The 16,395-nt window shown below is 37.2% G+C and overlaps 1 protein-coding gene across 1 annotated transcript; it reads right to left on the bottom strand.

Annotated features, from left to right (window-relative positions):
- Positions 1-9,525: 9,525 nt before the first annotated feature.
- Positions 9,526-16,358, bottom strand: LOC149785079 (isochorismatase domain-containing protein 2-like). Its single transcript, XM_089978808.1, has 4 exons — positions 16,142-16,358; positions 15,139-15,249; positions 12,731-12,863; positions 9,526-11,290 (listed from the first exon to the last, which is right to left on the bottom strand). The coding sequence occupies exons 1-4, from the start codon at positions 16,329-16,331 to the stop codon at positions 11,119-11,121; spliced, it is 606 nt and encodes a 201-aa protein (XP_089834934.1). The 5' UTR covers positions 16,332-16,358; the 3' UTR covers positions 9,526-11,118.
- Between the last annotated feature and the right edge of the window lie 37 nt (positions 16,359-16,395).

The following is a 16,395-nucleotide window of genomic DNA, read 5'->3' as shown; positions in this document are numbered from 1 at the left end:
ATCAGAGCAAATTAAATGAAGCAAAAGACGGAAATTTATACAATATTACTAAAAGCACGGAAAGAAAGAAATATAAAGGAAGTTAAATATTCCATATCAATATGTTTTAGTTTGTAAGAGAAAAAGCTTGATTGGAAATAATTCACTTTGCATCAAATGTGTTTCAATATTTAGAAGATCTTTACAATAAGAACATGTTTTTCCTATACGTCGTTTTTTCTCGTCTGCCATAAATCAAGGCATATAATATCAAGTTTGTTAAAATGAAGCTCCTTCAAATAATAATGAATGAAATGATCTGAGTTGGATGACTTTATGACTGACAAAACTTTAACTACGTCACCGCTTATTATATACTGTATAGCGACTTTTTATATAGAAGTTACTGAAAATCTTCTGATCTCTTGATAGTAGAAAGAAACTTAGAAACCTTATTTCTAGTGGTCTTCAACATTTATTTAACTCGCAAAGGAATCAGGAATCGTACCAGATACGACTCTATCCAAGGCCAAACTTTACACGATGGGAACATTCCATCCCTCTTCCTTCCATACTTACCATCCGCGAACTTTACTTTAGCGCTAATGATGAAGAATTTATGGAACATGTAGTTATGTTTGAGGAACCGTACGAAACATGCCAGTTCAAAAGAACTGTCAGCCCGGTCAGCTAAGCTCATCGGTAGGTGGATCACTTGGGTCAAAGGCTAGAGAAAGAATAGATGCAATACCTTGGGCAGTACTAACGCCTAACTTTTTCATTAGATCGGCGCCGCCCTCAGAACGGAAAGACATCTCGGAGGGACCACGAGAGAAAGTCTGCGATGGAGTTGAGCTTGCCCTGAGCCAGGACTCGAATCTGATCGTGCTTTTGAGCCTTCATTCATAGGCGTCAGACAGTAAACGGTCCAGCTAGCGGCATACTGAGAGGGTCAGCCGCTAGAGTAACGAGCATACACACACACTGCTCAATCGCAACCTTGAATTGGATATCAACTCTCTTTTTATGCTGTAGTTATAGGGACAGCAGCGTGCCAAGCGTTAGATCGCGACTGCGGAGATATTGCGCACACGAGTTAGGTTTCTTGATTACATATATTCTTAGATGCATATGTAAATTTCTGTGAACACGGCCTCTTGGTTGCCTGAAGTTGAAAAAGTTATTAGTGAACCTGTCTCCAAAGCCGTTCACACTGGCACCGTGTACAAGTGGTACGATTCCGTATGTCCCTTATCTGCTGTGGAACTAAAATATTTAGCTGGGCTAGAACCAGGTCCGAGATTTTGTTTTATTAAACGCTCGCGTATAGTCATAGTCGGCTTGGTTCAAAACGAACCGGCGAGTTAGCGACAGCACCGCATCTAGGCAAACACTGGGCGTCGGTTAGCGATTCAGCACGTCGAATGATACGTGGCCACATATATGTCCGTCACCTTGTTTCTAAATAGGAGGTGTGGAGTAGATGAGCAGATGGGTCAACGGAGGTACGCAACGAACTCTGGTGGCGGTGAGAAGCCATACGAGTGGAATTAGAGCAGTCCCTCAGCTGTTGAACGGAACGCCACCCAATGAGGTGTCGATGTTAACATGCAGGCTTTGTGCCGTCTGCGCTCCCGAAGGTGTTCCAGCTCGTCTCTTATGTAAACGCTCGTAAAGTGCTTCAGGGCTCTGGCGATCCGTAGCAGGTCAAAGTTGGAAAGGGCCCTCATCACTACCGCTACGCGAGTAGTAGAAGTCATCGTCCTTTGTATGACCTGAAGCCGTAAACATCTCCAACAGCCTTATGGACAGCCAGATAGCAGTGCTGTAAATGACCGCCATATAGTTAGCGACCAGTAGGACTGGGATTGCCGCCGCCTTGGAAAGAATCACCAGAGAAGGGAGGAGAAAAACTAACCATGGAGAGATGCCACTTTATTTTAGCACAGCCTTTAGTGGCGACGGAAAGATTAAAGTCCACGATGTACTTGGTCTTTCTGGCTGCTCAGAGGCGCTTGGCCGGTGTGTGTGTGTGTGTGTGTGTGTCAACATTATACAATGATGCCTGTTGAGCTCTTTGGCGCACAACCGCAGCATAGCACCACGGCTGCCCTACTCCCACCCCCAGGACATCGTGAGGTTATACAGCTTGCCCTTTTTTGCGTGTCATCACATGTATGTGTATCATTGGGCATTAATTTGTATCTGCCGGGGCCTCGAACAGCTTATATGTTCCCCAGCATCCACGCGCAGCGTTTTATCTAGATGATGACAAAGACTCGGTATATAGTGCTGGTGGGGTCCGGACGGACGCGAACCTTAAAGTTCATGTCTACGAACTACTGGCTGATATGCAGACTTGAATCCATGTTTTGGTCACAACACATGAAGATTAGGATATTGAGGAGCAGTCCAGAAGGATCTCTTCAATTGGCACACCATGGCAGTTGATGCGCAGACTCATTTCCGTGATGCCAAACGTGTTAAACACCATTTTTTTTGCGCATCTAGTCCTTCTCCACAACTAGAGCTGGAGGGCTAAGAAGACGTGCCGGGGTGCGGAGATGAACTAATGGGACGAAACAATGCGCACGTCCCTGCAGAAACCAAAGGTTCGTCAAGGTGATGACGCAAGAATATACGACAAAATCTTGCTCGTCCAGCAATCATGTTGATATCTCTAAACCCAGGTTGAAGTTGGCATTGACGACGCTCATCACATGCATCCCAAACTGCATTCTTAATGGTTTTTTTTTTTATTATGGTAAACTGGACCTCATCGGCATTGTCTTTGGTGTCCTTCACAAATATCATCGTCACTCCTGCACTCAGTAAAATCGTCGTTGTAGCGGACCAAGCTGATGATCGTGGTGATGCTGACGTGACCTCTTAGTATCATAGCTTGATAGCTGACAACAGTTTTATTCTTTCTGGAATGTCACTATTTATGTACAAGAGCTGGGAAATGGACTGAGGGCAGGACCTTTGCTTCTTGCTTTCTTGTTCTTCTACTTGGGCCGTCGTTTAGCTGCTCTGGATATTCTCGGTACAGGAGACGGCTGCTGCTTAGGAGCATGTGTCGTGGGCTACCTTGCTTTTTGCTGCCTAAGGGTTCACGTTGGTGGCTGTCTTAGAACCGATATTTACTTTTGCTGCTTGGAGTTCTGGCATGGACTACCCAGGAGCTGCTGGGGTTGGTTGCCATGCTGAAGCCACCAGAACTGCATTCAGCGCCTTTGCTCTTGGTGATCTGTTCCTCCCTGAACATGGCGTTCATGCACTCTGTGCTTGGAAAAACTTGGGTAGACAATGATGTCTTGTTGTGCACTACCATGATCTAAATTGCTGATGTTTGATGTTTGCTGCCCACTAGGGTAGGCATCTATGGTATTGCATCTCTATACATTTATTGGCTGGTAGGTTAGTCAGAAATATGCACTTGCTCTAGAGTGATTCTAAGATGGATGTAGGTCAACCCATAGAAAGGGCTGTGGTCTCCAGCTGTCTAAGGACCTATCTATAATCTATACTGTCAGTGGGCCTTTAGTTCTATGCATCTCAGTTTGTTGGCCTGGTGTCCAGATCAGCATTTGTTACATATGCAATGAACAGCTTGAGTGCATGCTCCATACTTCTAGCAGGTCAGGAGTCAGATCCCATCTCCGTACCTCAAGGCACTGTAAGTGTTAAATCATTTCTTTCAAAAGGGGGTTGTATGTCCTTAGGGCATCACATCAGAGTTTCTTTATAATGAATGGTTTATGATGATAAATCATAAGAACTGGAATCTCTGCACTCTTCAGCATTTTTCTGGAAAGGATCATGGAGGATGCCTTGCAAGACAATGAGAGCACTGTCAGCATTGGAAGAAGAACTTTCACCAACCTTTGCTTCACAGATGATATTGATGGCTTAGTAGGAGATCAAAAAGAACTGGCAGACTTGGTTGAGTGCCTCGACACAACCTCCACAGCATATAGTATGGAGATTAGCACTGAAAAAAACAAACTGATGACAAACAACACCAATGGCATCAGAGCAGAAATAAAGATCAGTGGATAGAAGCTAGAAATAGTCACAAGGTTTATGTGCTTGGGATCAATTTATTATAGATGAGGGCTCCAGACCAGAACTAGTTTGCAGGATTGCCCTGACAACAGCAGCAATAACCAAATTAAGACCAATATACAAAATTGTTCTTGGTTCCAAAATAAAGCTGATGCACTCAACTGTATATCATTTTTCTGTATGCTTGTGAAACAAGGATGCTTACATCAGATCTACCAAAATGGCTTCAAACCTTCGAAATGAGATGCTACTGCAAGATCTTGGGCATCTCATATATTAACCATGTAACCAACAAAGAGATCCACAACAGGATCCAATAAGCCATCAGACCCTATGAAGACCCCTTGAATGTGAAAAAATGCTAAATGAAGTGATACAATCATGTCTCTTAGTTTAACAGTTTTACAATTGATTTGATTGGCATTTTGTTTACCATGCCCAACACACAAGTACACTCAACATTTTTGATCATATTGCTATACCACTGTTTGGTACACAATATGGTCAGCAGTTATGGACCCTGACTCCTGTGTTATAACAGGGGTATGGGGAGATCTGTATCATTTCAAAGGCCTCCAATGTCCTTTTAGCATCATATTAAATAGTGGTTTCATTTGACCACTCTCTGTTGGAAAATAAACTTGTGTTTGTACATAGATAACATGCATGGACTAGGCTCATATTACAGGATATAGCTACCTCCTTAACTCTGTGTCCAGCTCTGAGTATTACAGCAGTCAGCCAAACGCATGTCATCACCATCTACAGCTGCTGTATTTTCTGTAATCCCTATGACAAGCTTCATCCATAATTGAAGCGTTGGTGATAGTGGTCCACCTGCTGCTATGCTACCACGATTGCCATAGATCTACCTAGACCCAGTCTCCAAACAACCTCACTGATCTAATAAAAATGTTGATGCTCCATGACTTAGCATGTGACATAGCATAATGTGATGCAAGGTGGGACAAATCATCCTTTTACTTAAACGGATTCACGAAAATCGGGAAATAAATATTGTCTCTGTTATAGAACTATTTCTCTCTACAGAGTGCTGTGGCTAGAATATTTGACAAACATGTCTTAGACGTTTGTATAACTGTCTTACAATAAAAGTCAAATTATTCATTTGTGTCACATTATAAGTAGGGAAAAATAGCCAGATTGTAACATGTATATGCTAGACCCTGAGGCCAATTATTTGTTTCATAAATGTTGTGAGTGTAAGCCGACATCAAAAGACAGGTGGGAAGCCAGTTGTATATAACATGGCCATAGGAACTTGCTACTGGCACCTTATTTGGCTGAGTGCGATTCACAGGTAAGTGGCATGAATTGCCGGTGTTGGGCTCAAAGAAACATTAAGTGGTGGTCGTAAATCCACCCTTGACAGACTGCCGGGGAGGGGGCAATGTCTGATAATTATGTAGACCATGGGTGAATCGACATCCACTTGGAATTGAGCAAGGCGTGGCCACCATTGGAATCGCAAGTTTAAATCTAGTGTCTTGAAACTAAACGTCAGTAGTCGCTAAACCATCTTGCGGGAATTACGTAAGCGAGTTATAAGCTACTCCGACATCATTCGAAATTGGCGGAAACATTGTTATTCTGGGAATTACAATGGAGCTTCAAAAAGGTCAGCGACTTATTTGCTCAATTGTCACAATCTATTACGGCAAGATAATTGTACTTTAATTATGTGCAGTATGTATACTTCATTACTAGAATCGTTAGTACGTAGAATTATGATTTGTAGAGTTTGATTCATTTGTAGTGTTTGATCTACATGAATATTTTGAGATATAAGCAATGTTTATGTAAAGAATTAATATTGTAATTTGCTATCTGGTTAATTCGTAGTAACCTTGTGCATTTATTTATGTGATATTCTGGATTTGCAAATGTTGAATTGAATTATAACTTTGTATAATGGTTGCAGCGTGCAACATTGGTTAATAGGGGTATTTGACTATTTGTGTATACTTTGTAGAAGTGTAATATACAGAAATGCGTCTGATTATGTGATATTGTTCTGTATAATAAGATTGAGAATCTATATATGTATACCGATGTGATGAAATCTATTGATATATGCATGATAAGCAGTTGATACCGTGTATACCATGCAAGAAAGTATGGGTATTTAGATGTGCACGAATGCGTGACCGAAGAAGGTAATGGCTTATCTGATGTTAGATTGTTGTTTAGTGTGAGACTAGATAGCTAGAGGAATATATAATGTCCTTGTGTGTGTTCGGACAGGAAGCTTTTAGGGACCGGAGGAGCTGTAGGAGACAGAGAAGGGAAATATCTGGTACAGTTGGTCCCGAGTCTCTGGGAGAATGGAAGTGGAGGAAGTGGAAGGGTGAAGGACGTGGCTGTTGGACTGAAGGGGTACTGAGTACCAGTCAAGAAATACTACAGATGAGTAGAAACACAGGACAGGAGGAAAGTCTATCACACTAAGTCAGATGATGAAATAGGCTGTCACTTGGTCGAAAGACGAGTGATAGGGTTTTGAATATTGAATTTCATTTGAGGAAGGACTATCTGTAATTGAATGGCAATAAATTTGTTGTTTAATTGAATTTCACCTTTTGTGTATTCAGTAATTTAACTGTCGGCATCGCTGACTGGGGGCTTGGAGCTTTGCATCTCTATCACTACTTCAATTTCTAACAAAAATGAGCTAGGGTGGGTCTTCTGTAATAATTAAAGATAATACTGGGAGCACCCCACCCCAACCTAAGATAGTCTACAAGACCTTTACAATTTGCAATCTGGTTACACCCCTAAAGATTCATCAGTTATAACTGTATGGTATTTATAACACCTTCTGCAAATCAATCAATGAATACAAAGAATCTGAATGATATTTCATGATAGAAGTTAGGCCTTCAATAAAATCTGGTATAAAGTTCTAATTTATACAAAGGAAATATTGGATTTGGTGGTATATTAGTGGAATGGTTTAAAAGTTACCATTCCAATAGAACTCAAACAGTTGCTATAGAACATTGCACTTCAGCTCAATGTCAGGGCTGGTGTGCTTCAAATCTCTATATCTGGATCACTATTTTAATGTACTACTTAAATGTATATTAAAGATATTGTTACATACATTCAGTCCAGTATAAGACAATTTAATGATGCTTCATTGTCAATTATTGCAGAAGAATCCAATCCTTGTTCTGAGTGAAGGCCTATATAAAAATCATATTTGAGGGATATCAATGATTAGTAGAATTTAATCCAAACATCAAATAAATGACCATATCAAGAAAATTTCAAAAGATGCAACAACCACCACCTTTGAATAAATGAAACAGTTATTATGAATGTCAGTTTTCATAAACATTTGGGCTGTGTGTATTCACTATGATGTTTGCAGTGTGGCAGTTTATAGTGATGTCTAGCACTGGGTCATCATTTAGCATCATGTAGCATGATCTCCCATGCACATTATCCTGACACCAGGCTGACCAGTTCTAACACTAACTTCTTAATGCTGAGCGCCTAGCGAGGCATCTGTTAGTACCATTTTTATAATTCTTTAGGATGAGTCAGTTGGGTTTGAACCCACAACCTCCCGCATCTGAGGTGGATGCTGTAACCACTAGGCCACTGGAACAGTAATGATTTTAACAAAAAATAGTACCCCAAAAATGAACTTTATACACAAAATTTCCACAAGTCACAGAAACATACATTAAATTTTTGTCATAGAGACTTCTTCTGGCAAAGAGTATGTAGTACTTGTCAAGAAGCAACCTTCACCAATTTTCACAATTTTAGGTATGTTACTAAGTATACAACATGCCAACTGCTTGTGGTCATAAGCTAAATGCAAAATTTTTACCAAAGCCAGTAAAAGATGAAATATTGGTCTTCATGAATATTGCATTGTACGAGCCTGGTACTGACAGAGATGCATATCATCAATTTCATGATTACAGCACAAACTGTGCCTGAGAAATCAACGTGAAACACAAAATGTAACCCAAGGCAGTGAAGCATGAAATATGGTCCATAACAACCTACTTGTGCCATACAGGAGTCGTTCTTACTAAGATCAACTATTTCACAATTCTAGTTATAACATCATGTACATAACTTGCAAGAAACGTGTGGTCATGAGTTAGAAGCAAAAGTTTAACCAAAGCCAGTAAAATATAGATCACAGTGACCTTAGTTTCTACAGGTGCAGTACTAATAGAGATGTATTCAATTATTTAAATGTGTGTGTGCGTGATTTGGATTTTTAATGTAACTTGAACAATTTTTCAGTCATATCGCTATGATGTCTGCAGTGCGACAGTTTATAGTGATGTCTAACACTGGGACATCATGCCACAGACATGTAGCATGATGTCCCTCCCAGTCACATTATCCTGACACCAGGCCGACCAGTCCTAACACTAACCTCTTAATGCTGAGCACCAAGACAGGCAGCTGTTAGTACCATTTTTATAAGTGTTTGGTATGACTCGGCTGGGGATCAAAAGCACAACCTCCCGTATCTGAGGCCGATGCTCTAACCACTAGCCCACCAGAGTGGTGATTTAAATATGAACAGTTCAAACAAAAACTTGATCCAAAGTCAGCGAAGCATGAAGTATAGGTCACTGACCTACTTTATCCGTACAAGTTTTTTTATTCCAGTTTACATGAGGCATAAAAAATTATGCTGTCATGAACCATATGCAAAAACTTAACTTAAGCCAGTAAATGTAAAATATCTTTCAATGATATTCATCCGTTGTAAAAGAGTAGTACTAACAGTTATGCATCTAGTTTGGTAAAAATGGTACTAATTTGGTAAAAGTGTGTTACAAATAGTGATGTATCTAGTTTGTAAAAAATATTATTAATTTGGTAAAAGTGTGATAATAATTTAATAAAAGTGTGGTACTAATTTAATAAAAGTGTGGTGCTAATAGAGATGCATGCAATCAATGATTCTAGCATGAACAGTGCTTAAGAAATAAACCTTTTTTTTCCAATACAAAACTGAATGCAAGTCGGTGATGCAGAGTAACCAACTTTGGAGATGAATGTGTAGTAGTAATGAATATGCATCCAATATCAAGTTTCTTGACAGTAGTATGCATACAGGGTGCACTGGAATCCTTTGAAGAGACTGACACCCACTGGCTGCAAAGAATTTCCTGTAATAAAAGATGGCACTATTTCTTCTGCATTCATATTCTTTTTAACAGCCGAGTTTTTAAGCACAATTTTTTTCTAACATATCTGAGCTAACATGTTCAGAAGACACCTGTAAGTGCATCACAAAATTCTATAATGGCTGTAAAATCCTATCTCACTATCTAAATAACCCCATGTTTGTTAAATTTTCACGTTGTATTCTAGGGAAATAGTTTACTGAATTTGACAAAACTTGGTTTTTATTCTTTCTGTTACGTACATAAAGATCATAGATTCATAACAATTTCCATTAAATGATCACAAATATTTGCTCTTTTCTCAGATATTTTTATTTATTCAATAAAAGTCATCAAACCATTTAATCACAGGCATACTGATGTCATTTCTAAACTGTCTACAAACTACAGTTACATATCTTGCATAATATTACACAGAAATTAGATTATTATCATGGCAATATGCAACATTCTATGCAATATTATTAATTTCAAAGTTATTCTTTCAATTAGAATGTGTATCAAGATCATATAAAATCATAAAATCATCTACTCAGTAAAATATAGCCATAAATTATATAGAAATATATGAAAGACAGACTGACATCATATTCTGTATCCTTGTAAATTTATGTCTCCAATCAATATGACAGGAGACAAAATCATCTATGTATGGAAACAATTAACGTCACCAGTTAATTGAAACACCTCAAAGTCATCTCCCCTGACAGGGGGTTATATGCACTTTATACTCTATAAAATTGTGAAATTTTTCTTTGCAGAAGAATGGCAATTATCATAAAAATAAAAACAATAGGTAACAATAATCAATATATTTTTTAATTAGAACAACAATCAGCAAATATTTCTTTAAGAGAATCATCTGTCATTCAAGATACATGATTCTGTAAAGTCTGATAAATACAAATTGCCATTTCATGGATAAATGTCACCTTTGCAAATATAATTTAAGCTCAATGAACCAAATCAACCCCAAAATTAACATTTAAATTATAAATAACAGTGCCCCTAAGATTATCTTTCCAATATTTAACACTGAAACCACTCTTATGTACAGTTTAAGATCTTCGTTCAGCAAATAAGCAAAATCTGGCAACATTGTAAAACATACACGAGTCAACAAAATACTCTGGATCTAAGTGTGTGTCTTATAAAAATGATTCTTGGCACAAGCAACATGTACACTTGACCTATAATCTTTTCAATAAATTTGATAATCAAAGTTCTGAATGAATGAGTTCATTATGAGGTGCTGCATTGATTGTATTTTTAAATCTAAAACTCAGAATTGGACATAACTGGGACATATGGCATAATAATGATGCAATAAAAATACTTTGTTCTGCATCCTTTTAAATTTATAGGCTATTCTCATTTCAAGCATCGTAAGATTGATAAGGTTGCCTGTCTCAAATGAAAACAATACAACTGACTAATCCTCATATCAAAATATAATCATGTACCGATTAGCAAAAAAACATTTACATAAAATCAAGGATTTTTTCCCTCCAAAACATTTAAAAAGCTGTATTTGAGGGTTATTTTTTGTTCACAAAATAAATACCTGGAAACTGAATAAATGACTGTGATCTTGCAAATGTTATGTAAAGTGAAACTAGACACAGTGTCAAATCATCAGTAGATAATACCGCTCTGTATTAAGACAAACTTGGTCACACACAGCCCAGACTGAGAGTGGAATTCACTGGCATCAATAAAGAACGAATGACTTACATCTTGTGGTAGATAGGTGGTGCTTTTTGACTCATCAACGGTGACCAGTTGATAAGTACATGTTATATAATTTGTATAAGATATATAATCATCCAATATAAACCATTCTCAGGATTAAATAAACTATTTTCCAACATCCTGCATTAATCTAAACAGCTGTTTCTCCATTAAGAAGTCCACTATCAGGTGCTGGTTCCCAGATTAATTTCTGAATTTCCTTAAACTTTGGGTGGTCTGACCCTCCACATAATGTCAGCATCATGCTCTCACTGGTTGTCAGGAAAGCACCTGCCTCATGCATTCTCTTGAAAGCATACATTCTGAAGACAAAAAATATTCTGTAAATTAAAACGTGTAATGCATACAGTATATACAATCAGTTACCAAGACCGGATTCCACTGGCGACAAAAGATTTGTCAGGATACATGATCAGCTGGATAAATATCAATTTCTCAGTTTTATATATGGTTCCTGACAATGAAACAGTCAGTCCTAGAGATTTCACATAGACAAGAAATAACTCAGATAACTGCATACATACATTTAATTTTTAAATCCATGTTCATGGACTGAGGATGCCCTATAACAGTGCCTGAAACTGACCTCACCGCAAGACCTAACCAATGTATGTCTGCAGTGTATATATAATTATTATCATAGCTTCAGGGTCTTGGCTGACAGATCATGCTGAGTTGTCAGCATCAGAAAATCTGGATCATTGCAAGACAAAAAGCAGCAAGTCAGATATATATATTTCCTCTGTCTATACAGTAACACTTTACATCTAATGCACTCTCTCTCCCTCACACACACAAAACTTTTATTAAAATATCTAATTTTGTGATCAGTGATCAATGTAAGGAATATTTTCTATCAAAATGTTAAAAAATAAAGTATAATGTAAGCTTTCCCTGCCATAGACAAAACCAGTTTGGTCAGTGATGGCCTGAACATCTGGTTTTCTTTCTTAATTATACACTGTAACAACATCCCACTGGTACTAGTGTATAGAAGCCGTACATATCTTATGAGATTATTATGATTAAGAAACAACTAAATTGTTATTTTGTGGCAATTCTGGCTGGACTTTAACAAACAAGTCAGAGCTAAGCATAAACAAAAGCAAAACTTTGTTAAAATAGGTCTCAGAGGTAATCAACTAAACTTAATGCATATGTACACATCAATTATACAATATTTCCAGTTTTATACATACTATCATTTACTATTATGAAAATGCCTCTTTATCATTATTCAGCATGATATTTGCCATTATATCTTTAATACACAAAAAAATAGTTTCCATAATGAAGGAAAATACCAATGGTTATTTAACGGTCAATTTTCTTTTTTTAAAAAGTGGTTCATGATAGAAATACATACTTAAGGAAAAGTGAGGGACCTCTTGTATCTATACGAGTTTAATCTGAATTCTAATTGGGGCAGAAATTGTCCCTTATCATGCCTTGTCCTTTTGACATCTAAATTTGATAAAGTTTTGCTTATTTATTACGTATGGTTTTGATTATATGCATGTTACAAATGCTAAAGTTTTCATTACTGTATTTTCACAAATTTGATAACTAAAATATGTTTATAATACCATACTGACATAAAAATTTTCTGACCTATTTTTTAAGTTGGATCTGAATGCTACAGCTCTCACACATTGTCAAAAAATAGGCAATTAGAAGGTCTGTGTTTTCAACTTGATGGACAGATAGCATAGATGGAAAGTATGGATACAGTTTATACATACCTATCCACCATACTTCTTGAAGAGCTTGCATCAACTATGACATGAACATCAATATTTTTCTCTAACAGGTCCAAAACTGTTTGTTGTACACATACCTGGGCTTCAATTCCACACAAAATCACTGATCTGACCTCTGAAACAATGTGGAAATCATATAATTTAATGATGCACAAGTCATTTTTACTTATAAAAAACCTACATAACTTAGAAGGTTATCTCCATTGTTGGACCAATATTAACTCGAAACAATTATTGCATTTTCAAGTAAGGGTCCATCCATTTAGTACGTATGCATGGAGGGGGGTTTAACCCAAATGCATACGCTTGTGTATGGGGGGTCTATTGATAATGTACGTATGCATAGGAAACGGGAGGGGGAGGTGAAACCTCGATAATAATTTGTCTAATATGTAATCTGTTTGACTGGGTTCAGTTGGTGTTTGAATTTTAGCAGACACTAGACAAACTTTTTAAAGTTAAGCAGCTTATTTCTTTGATGCAGCCAAACGTTTGTGGACTAACTGTTTTATTAAACCAGTTAATATTATTAATCCTTGGTCGTTTATATGTGGATTAAATAAAGGACGTTCTATAGAATTATGGGTGTGTGTGTGGTGCATCAAGCGTACGTATGCAGGTGGGGTGTGTGTAAAAAACGTATGCATGTGTACAGGGAGGGGTGGAAGGGTCAAGCTTTGCTAGATTTTTGCATACGTAATAAACGGTTGGCCCCTAACATAGTTTGTGAAGTAAGAACTACAGTTCTTGTAATGCAAGTTTTCTACATAAATAAGAAACCATACTGATAAAGTCCCTTAAATAAATAAGTACCACACAACATACAATCATGGTCTGTGAAAAGATAGTACATGGTATTAAAAACAGTGTATAAGCATCTATTTCATATCAAGAATGATACATGATGGACAACCACATATCTACAAGTATTCACCATCAGTACTGTAGTTTCTTTATTCCAGGCTTGTAAAAGTAACTGCTTATTACCTATCATTAATACATTCATCAATTACTTAAGATCAGAATATAGATTTTTGTTCTAATTAAACAATCTCTGAGACCAAATTTTTAATTACTGCAAGGGACATTTTTTTTCTCTTTTATTTTCCAACAAACTTGGGATTCTCACAACAGGATCAGTGTTAACTAATACTGTGATCTACTAATTCATTACCTCAAACACATACATAAATTAAAAAATCAGTAACAAAATTATTAACAAATACCCACCCACCCACCTGTGTAGATTCAATGCTTTATTCTAGAACTGAAAATTTATGGGGAAATTCCCAAAACTTCACCCAACTTTGCTATGTTAGAAAAAATATATGAATTTTCTAAATATAGGTAAGAGTTGACAAAGTAAAACCAGGGGGAGGGATAGATTGCAAATGCACAATTTACACACATGTCAGTTGATTCCTTTGTGCACATTTTTAGAAATTAGTGTAAACCCTGCATTCCATAACAAACCCCAGTATTCACTTGTTTGAATTATAAAAAATGACATCTGTTATGATTATGTTATTTAGTTTATATGACCTATTAGATCAATCTATGCACTGCTCTGGTGGCATAGTGGGTAGAGCATCTGCCTCAGATGCGGGAGGTCATGGGTTTGATCCCTGGCTAAGTCATACCAAAGACTTACAAAAATGGTATTAACAGCTGCCTCGCCTGGTGCCAGGATAATGTGCTTGGGTGGGACATCATGCTACATGTCTGCAGCATGATGCCCCAGTGCTACACATCACTATAAACTGTCACACTGCAGACATCGTAGCGATATGACTGAAAAATTGCTAAACCTCCGTTCAAAATCCAAATCACACACACATACAGATCATTCTATGGACTACAAAAAATTAAGAAGTATGATTAGTGTTTTATGGCAATTCAATACAAAAAATTGGGGGCCCCGAGTGGCCTAAAGCGCTCTCCGTTACGGATCACTGCCATCTCACCTCTGTCGGCGTGGGTTAGAGTCCTGGATTTGGCCAATGTGGGTATGTGAGAAAGCTTGCCAGTAGCTTCTCGTGGGTCGGTGATTCTTCTCAAGGTTTTCCCGGGTTCTTCCTCCACCATTAATACTGGCCGCCATGCATAGCCTATCGTGTGCTGAAAATGGCATTAAACCCAAAAACAACAACAAAAAATTGCTATATGGTGCCAGTAGGAGGTTGTAATTTTAAGATTCAGCATGACCACAAGTGTTCTACAATTAATTAGGAAGTCACTTTTGCTTTCAAATTCTGACGTACACAAACATCTAATCAAGTTGCATTATTGCATGTTCAGTCCTTAAAAAAATAGACTAGGCTACACCAATTGTAACTTTGTCCTAAAATGATGGTTCTATCTAATAATTAAATCTAAATGTAATGAATCACCTGTCAGTTTTTTCAAGTGCTGCTCCACTTCTGGAATCATCATGGAAAACTTCTGTTTTGGAAAAACTGGACACTGTGTTACATCCAACTCGGATACTGTTGGACCAAGACCTGGGAATAAATGCATTCACATTATTATTACATTCACATTCTTTATCCTATTTGGTTGAGTATATATGAATTGACAAAACGTTTTTGAAAATTCCTTTGACATTATAAAACTTGTTACTGCAAAAATATGCTTGAATGAATTTTAAACCTTTAAAACTGGTACACACTATAAACTGTCCATAATATGAAGAGGGTGGTAAACTGATAGGACATAACTCTAAATCACAATTAAACTGTGTTTCACTTATCCAAACTTTTCATTTGGATGGTCTCATGTTATGTCCTTGTTAAGTTTCAAAAATAATTTGTGAAAATTCATGTGATGTTTGTGACTGTGTATACGCAATTTATCATCAATATGTAGCATATAAATCAAATTTCTTTTTATTTTTTACAAACTGCTTTTAATTGTTATAATGTAAATTTTAAAAAATAAACACCTCATAAAATGTGGCTCGTAAAGCTCTAGACTATAAAATGTAATGAGTAATTTCCCCTTATGTGACCTTGTAATATTAGAAATAGCTGTACCATGTAAAACCTGATCAATCAAAATGTGTTATTCTGCATCAAAAATAATTATTTTAACATTATTTTCAAAAAATAAACCTATTAATAAGAAAATGAAGTTTTAAAAATACAAACAGATTACAGTATGCAAAGAATATAGAATGTAAAGAGAAAGTTCAGAACTGGCAAACAAATGTATGGACTATATATGGAAAATAATTGTGATCCGAGTCCTGTCAAAATGACCCTAAACCATGAAGTTGTTCTCTACCTTTTTTCTTTGTATTTTCTTACGTTATTGGTGCACCAGTAATATGGGGGGGGGGGGGATGGTAGAGAACAACTGGTTGGTTTAGAGATAACCCCTGGTTGTGCTTTTCACCTTTAGGATATTGCTCCGTTACAACTACCGGAATATTTAGTGTATTTGCAGCTTGCAGCAGTCTGTTTGACACTGCTATTATCTGTGGGTAGTACTGAATAGTTTTACGGAACTTTTCTTGCATGTCACACAAAAATAAAACGGAATTCTTGGGACAAATCCGACCGAGACGTCTTACCGCACCTGCCATTTTCAAGATTATAATTTACCGTAGCCGAAGATTCGTATTCGTGATCATTTTTCTTTTTTTGGGG

This window comes from Sinohyriopsis cumingii, chromosome 13 (assembly GCF_028554795.1).
Source record: "Sinohyriopsis cumingii isolate HCF-2022 chromosome 13, ASM2855479v2, whole genome shotgun sequence".
In the NCBI taxonomy this organism is placed as follows: domain Eukaryota; kingdom Metazoa; phylum Mollusca; class Bivalvia; order Unionida; family Unionidae; genus Sinohyriopsis; species Sinohyriopsis cumingii.
This window is presented reverse-complemented; position numbering and strand designations above follow the sequence as displayed.

Bases quoted from the DNA above. Each gene is read 5' to 3' on its own strand.
- LOC149785079 (XM_089978808.1), bottom strand. From the start codon at position 16,331: ATGGCAGGTGCGGTAAGACGTCTCGGTCGGATTTGTCCCAAGAATTCC. The intron at 15,250-16,141 runs GTGAAAAGCACA...ATTTATTCCCAG, and splicing joins AACGGAGCAATATCCTAAAG to GTCTTGGTCCAACAGTATCC. The intron at 12,864-15,138 runs GTGATTCATTAC...ACATTGTTTCAG, and splicing joins GCACTTGAAAAAACTGACAG to AGGTCAGATCAGTGATTTTG.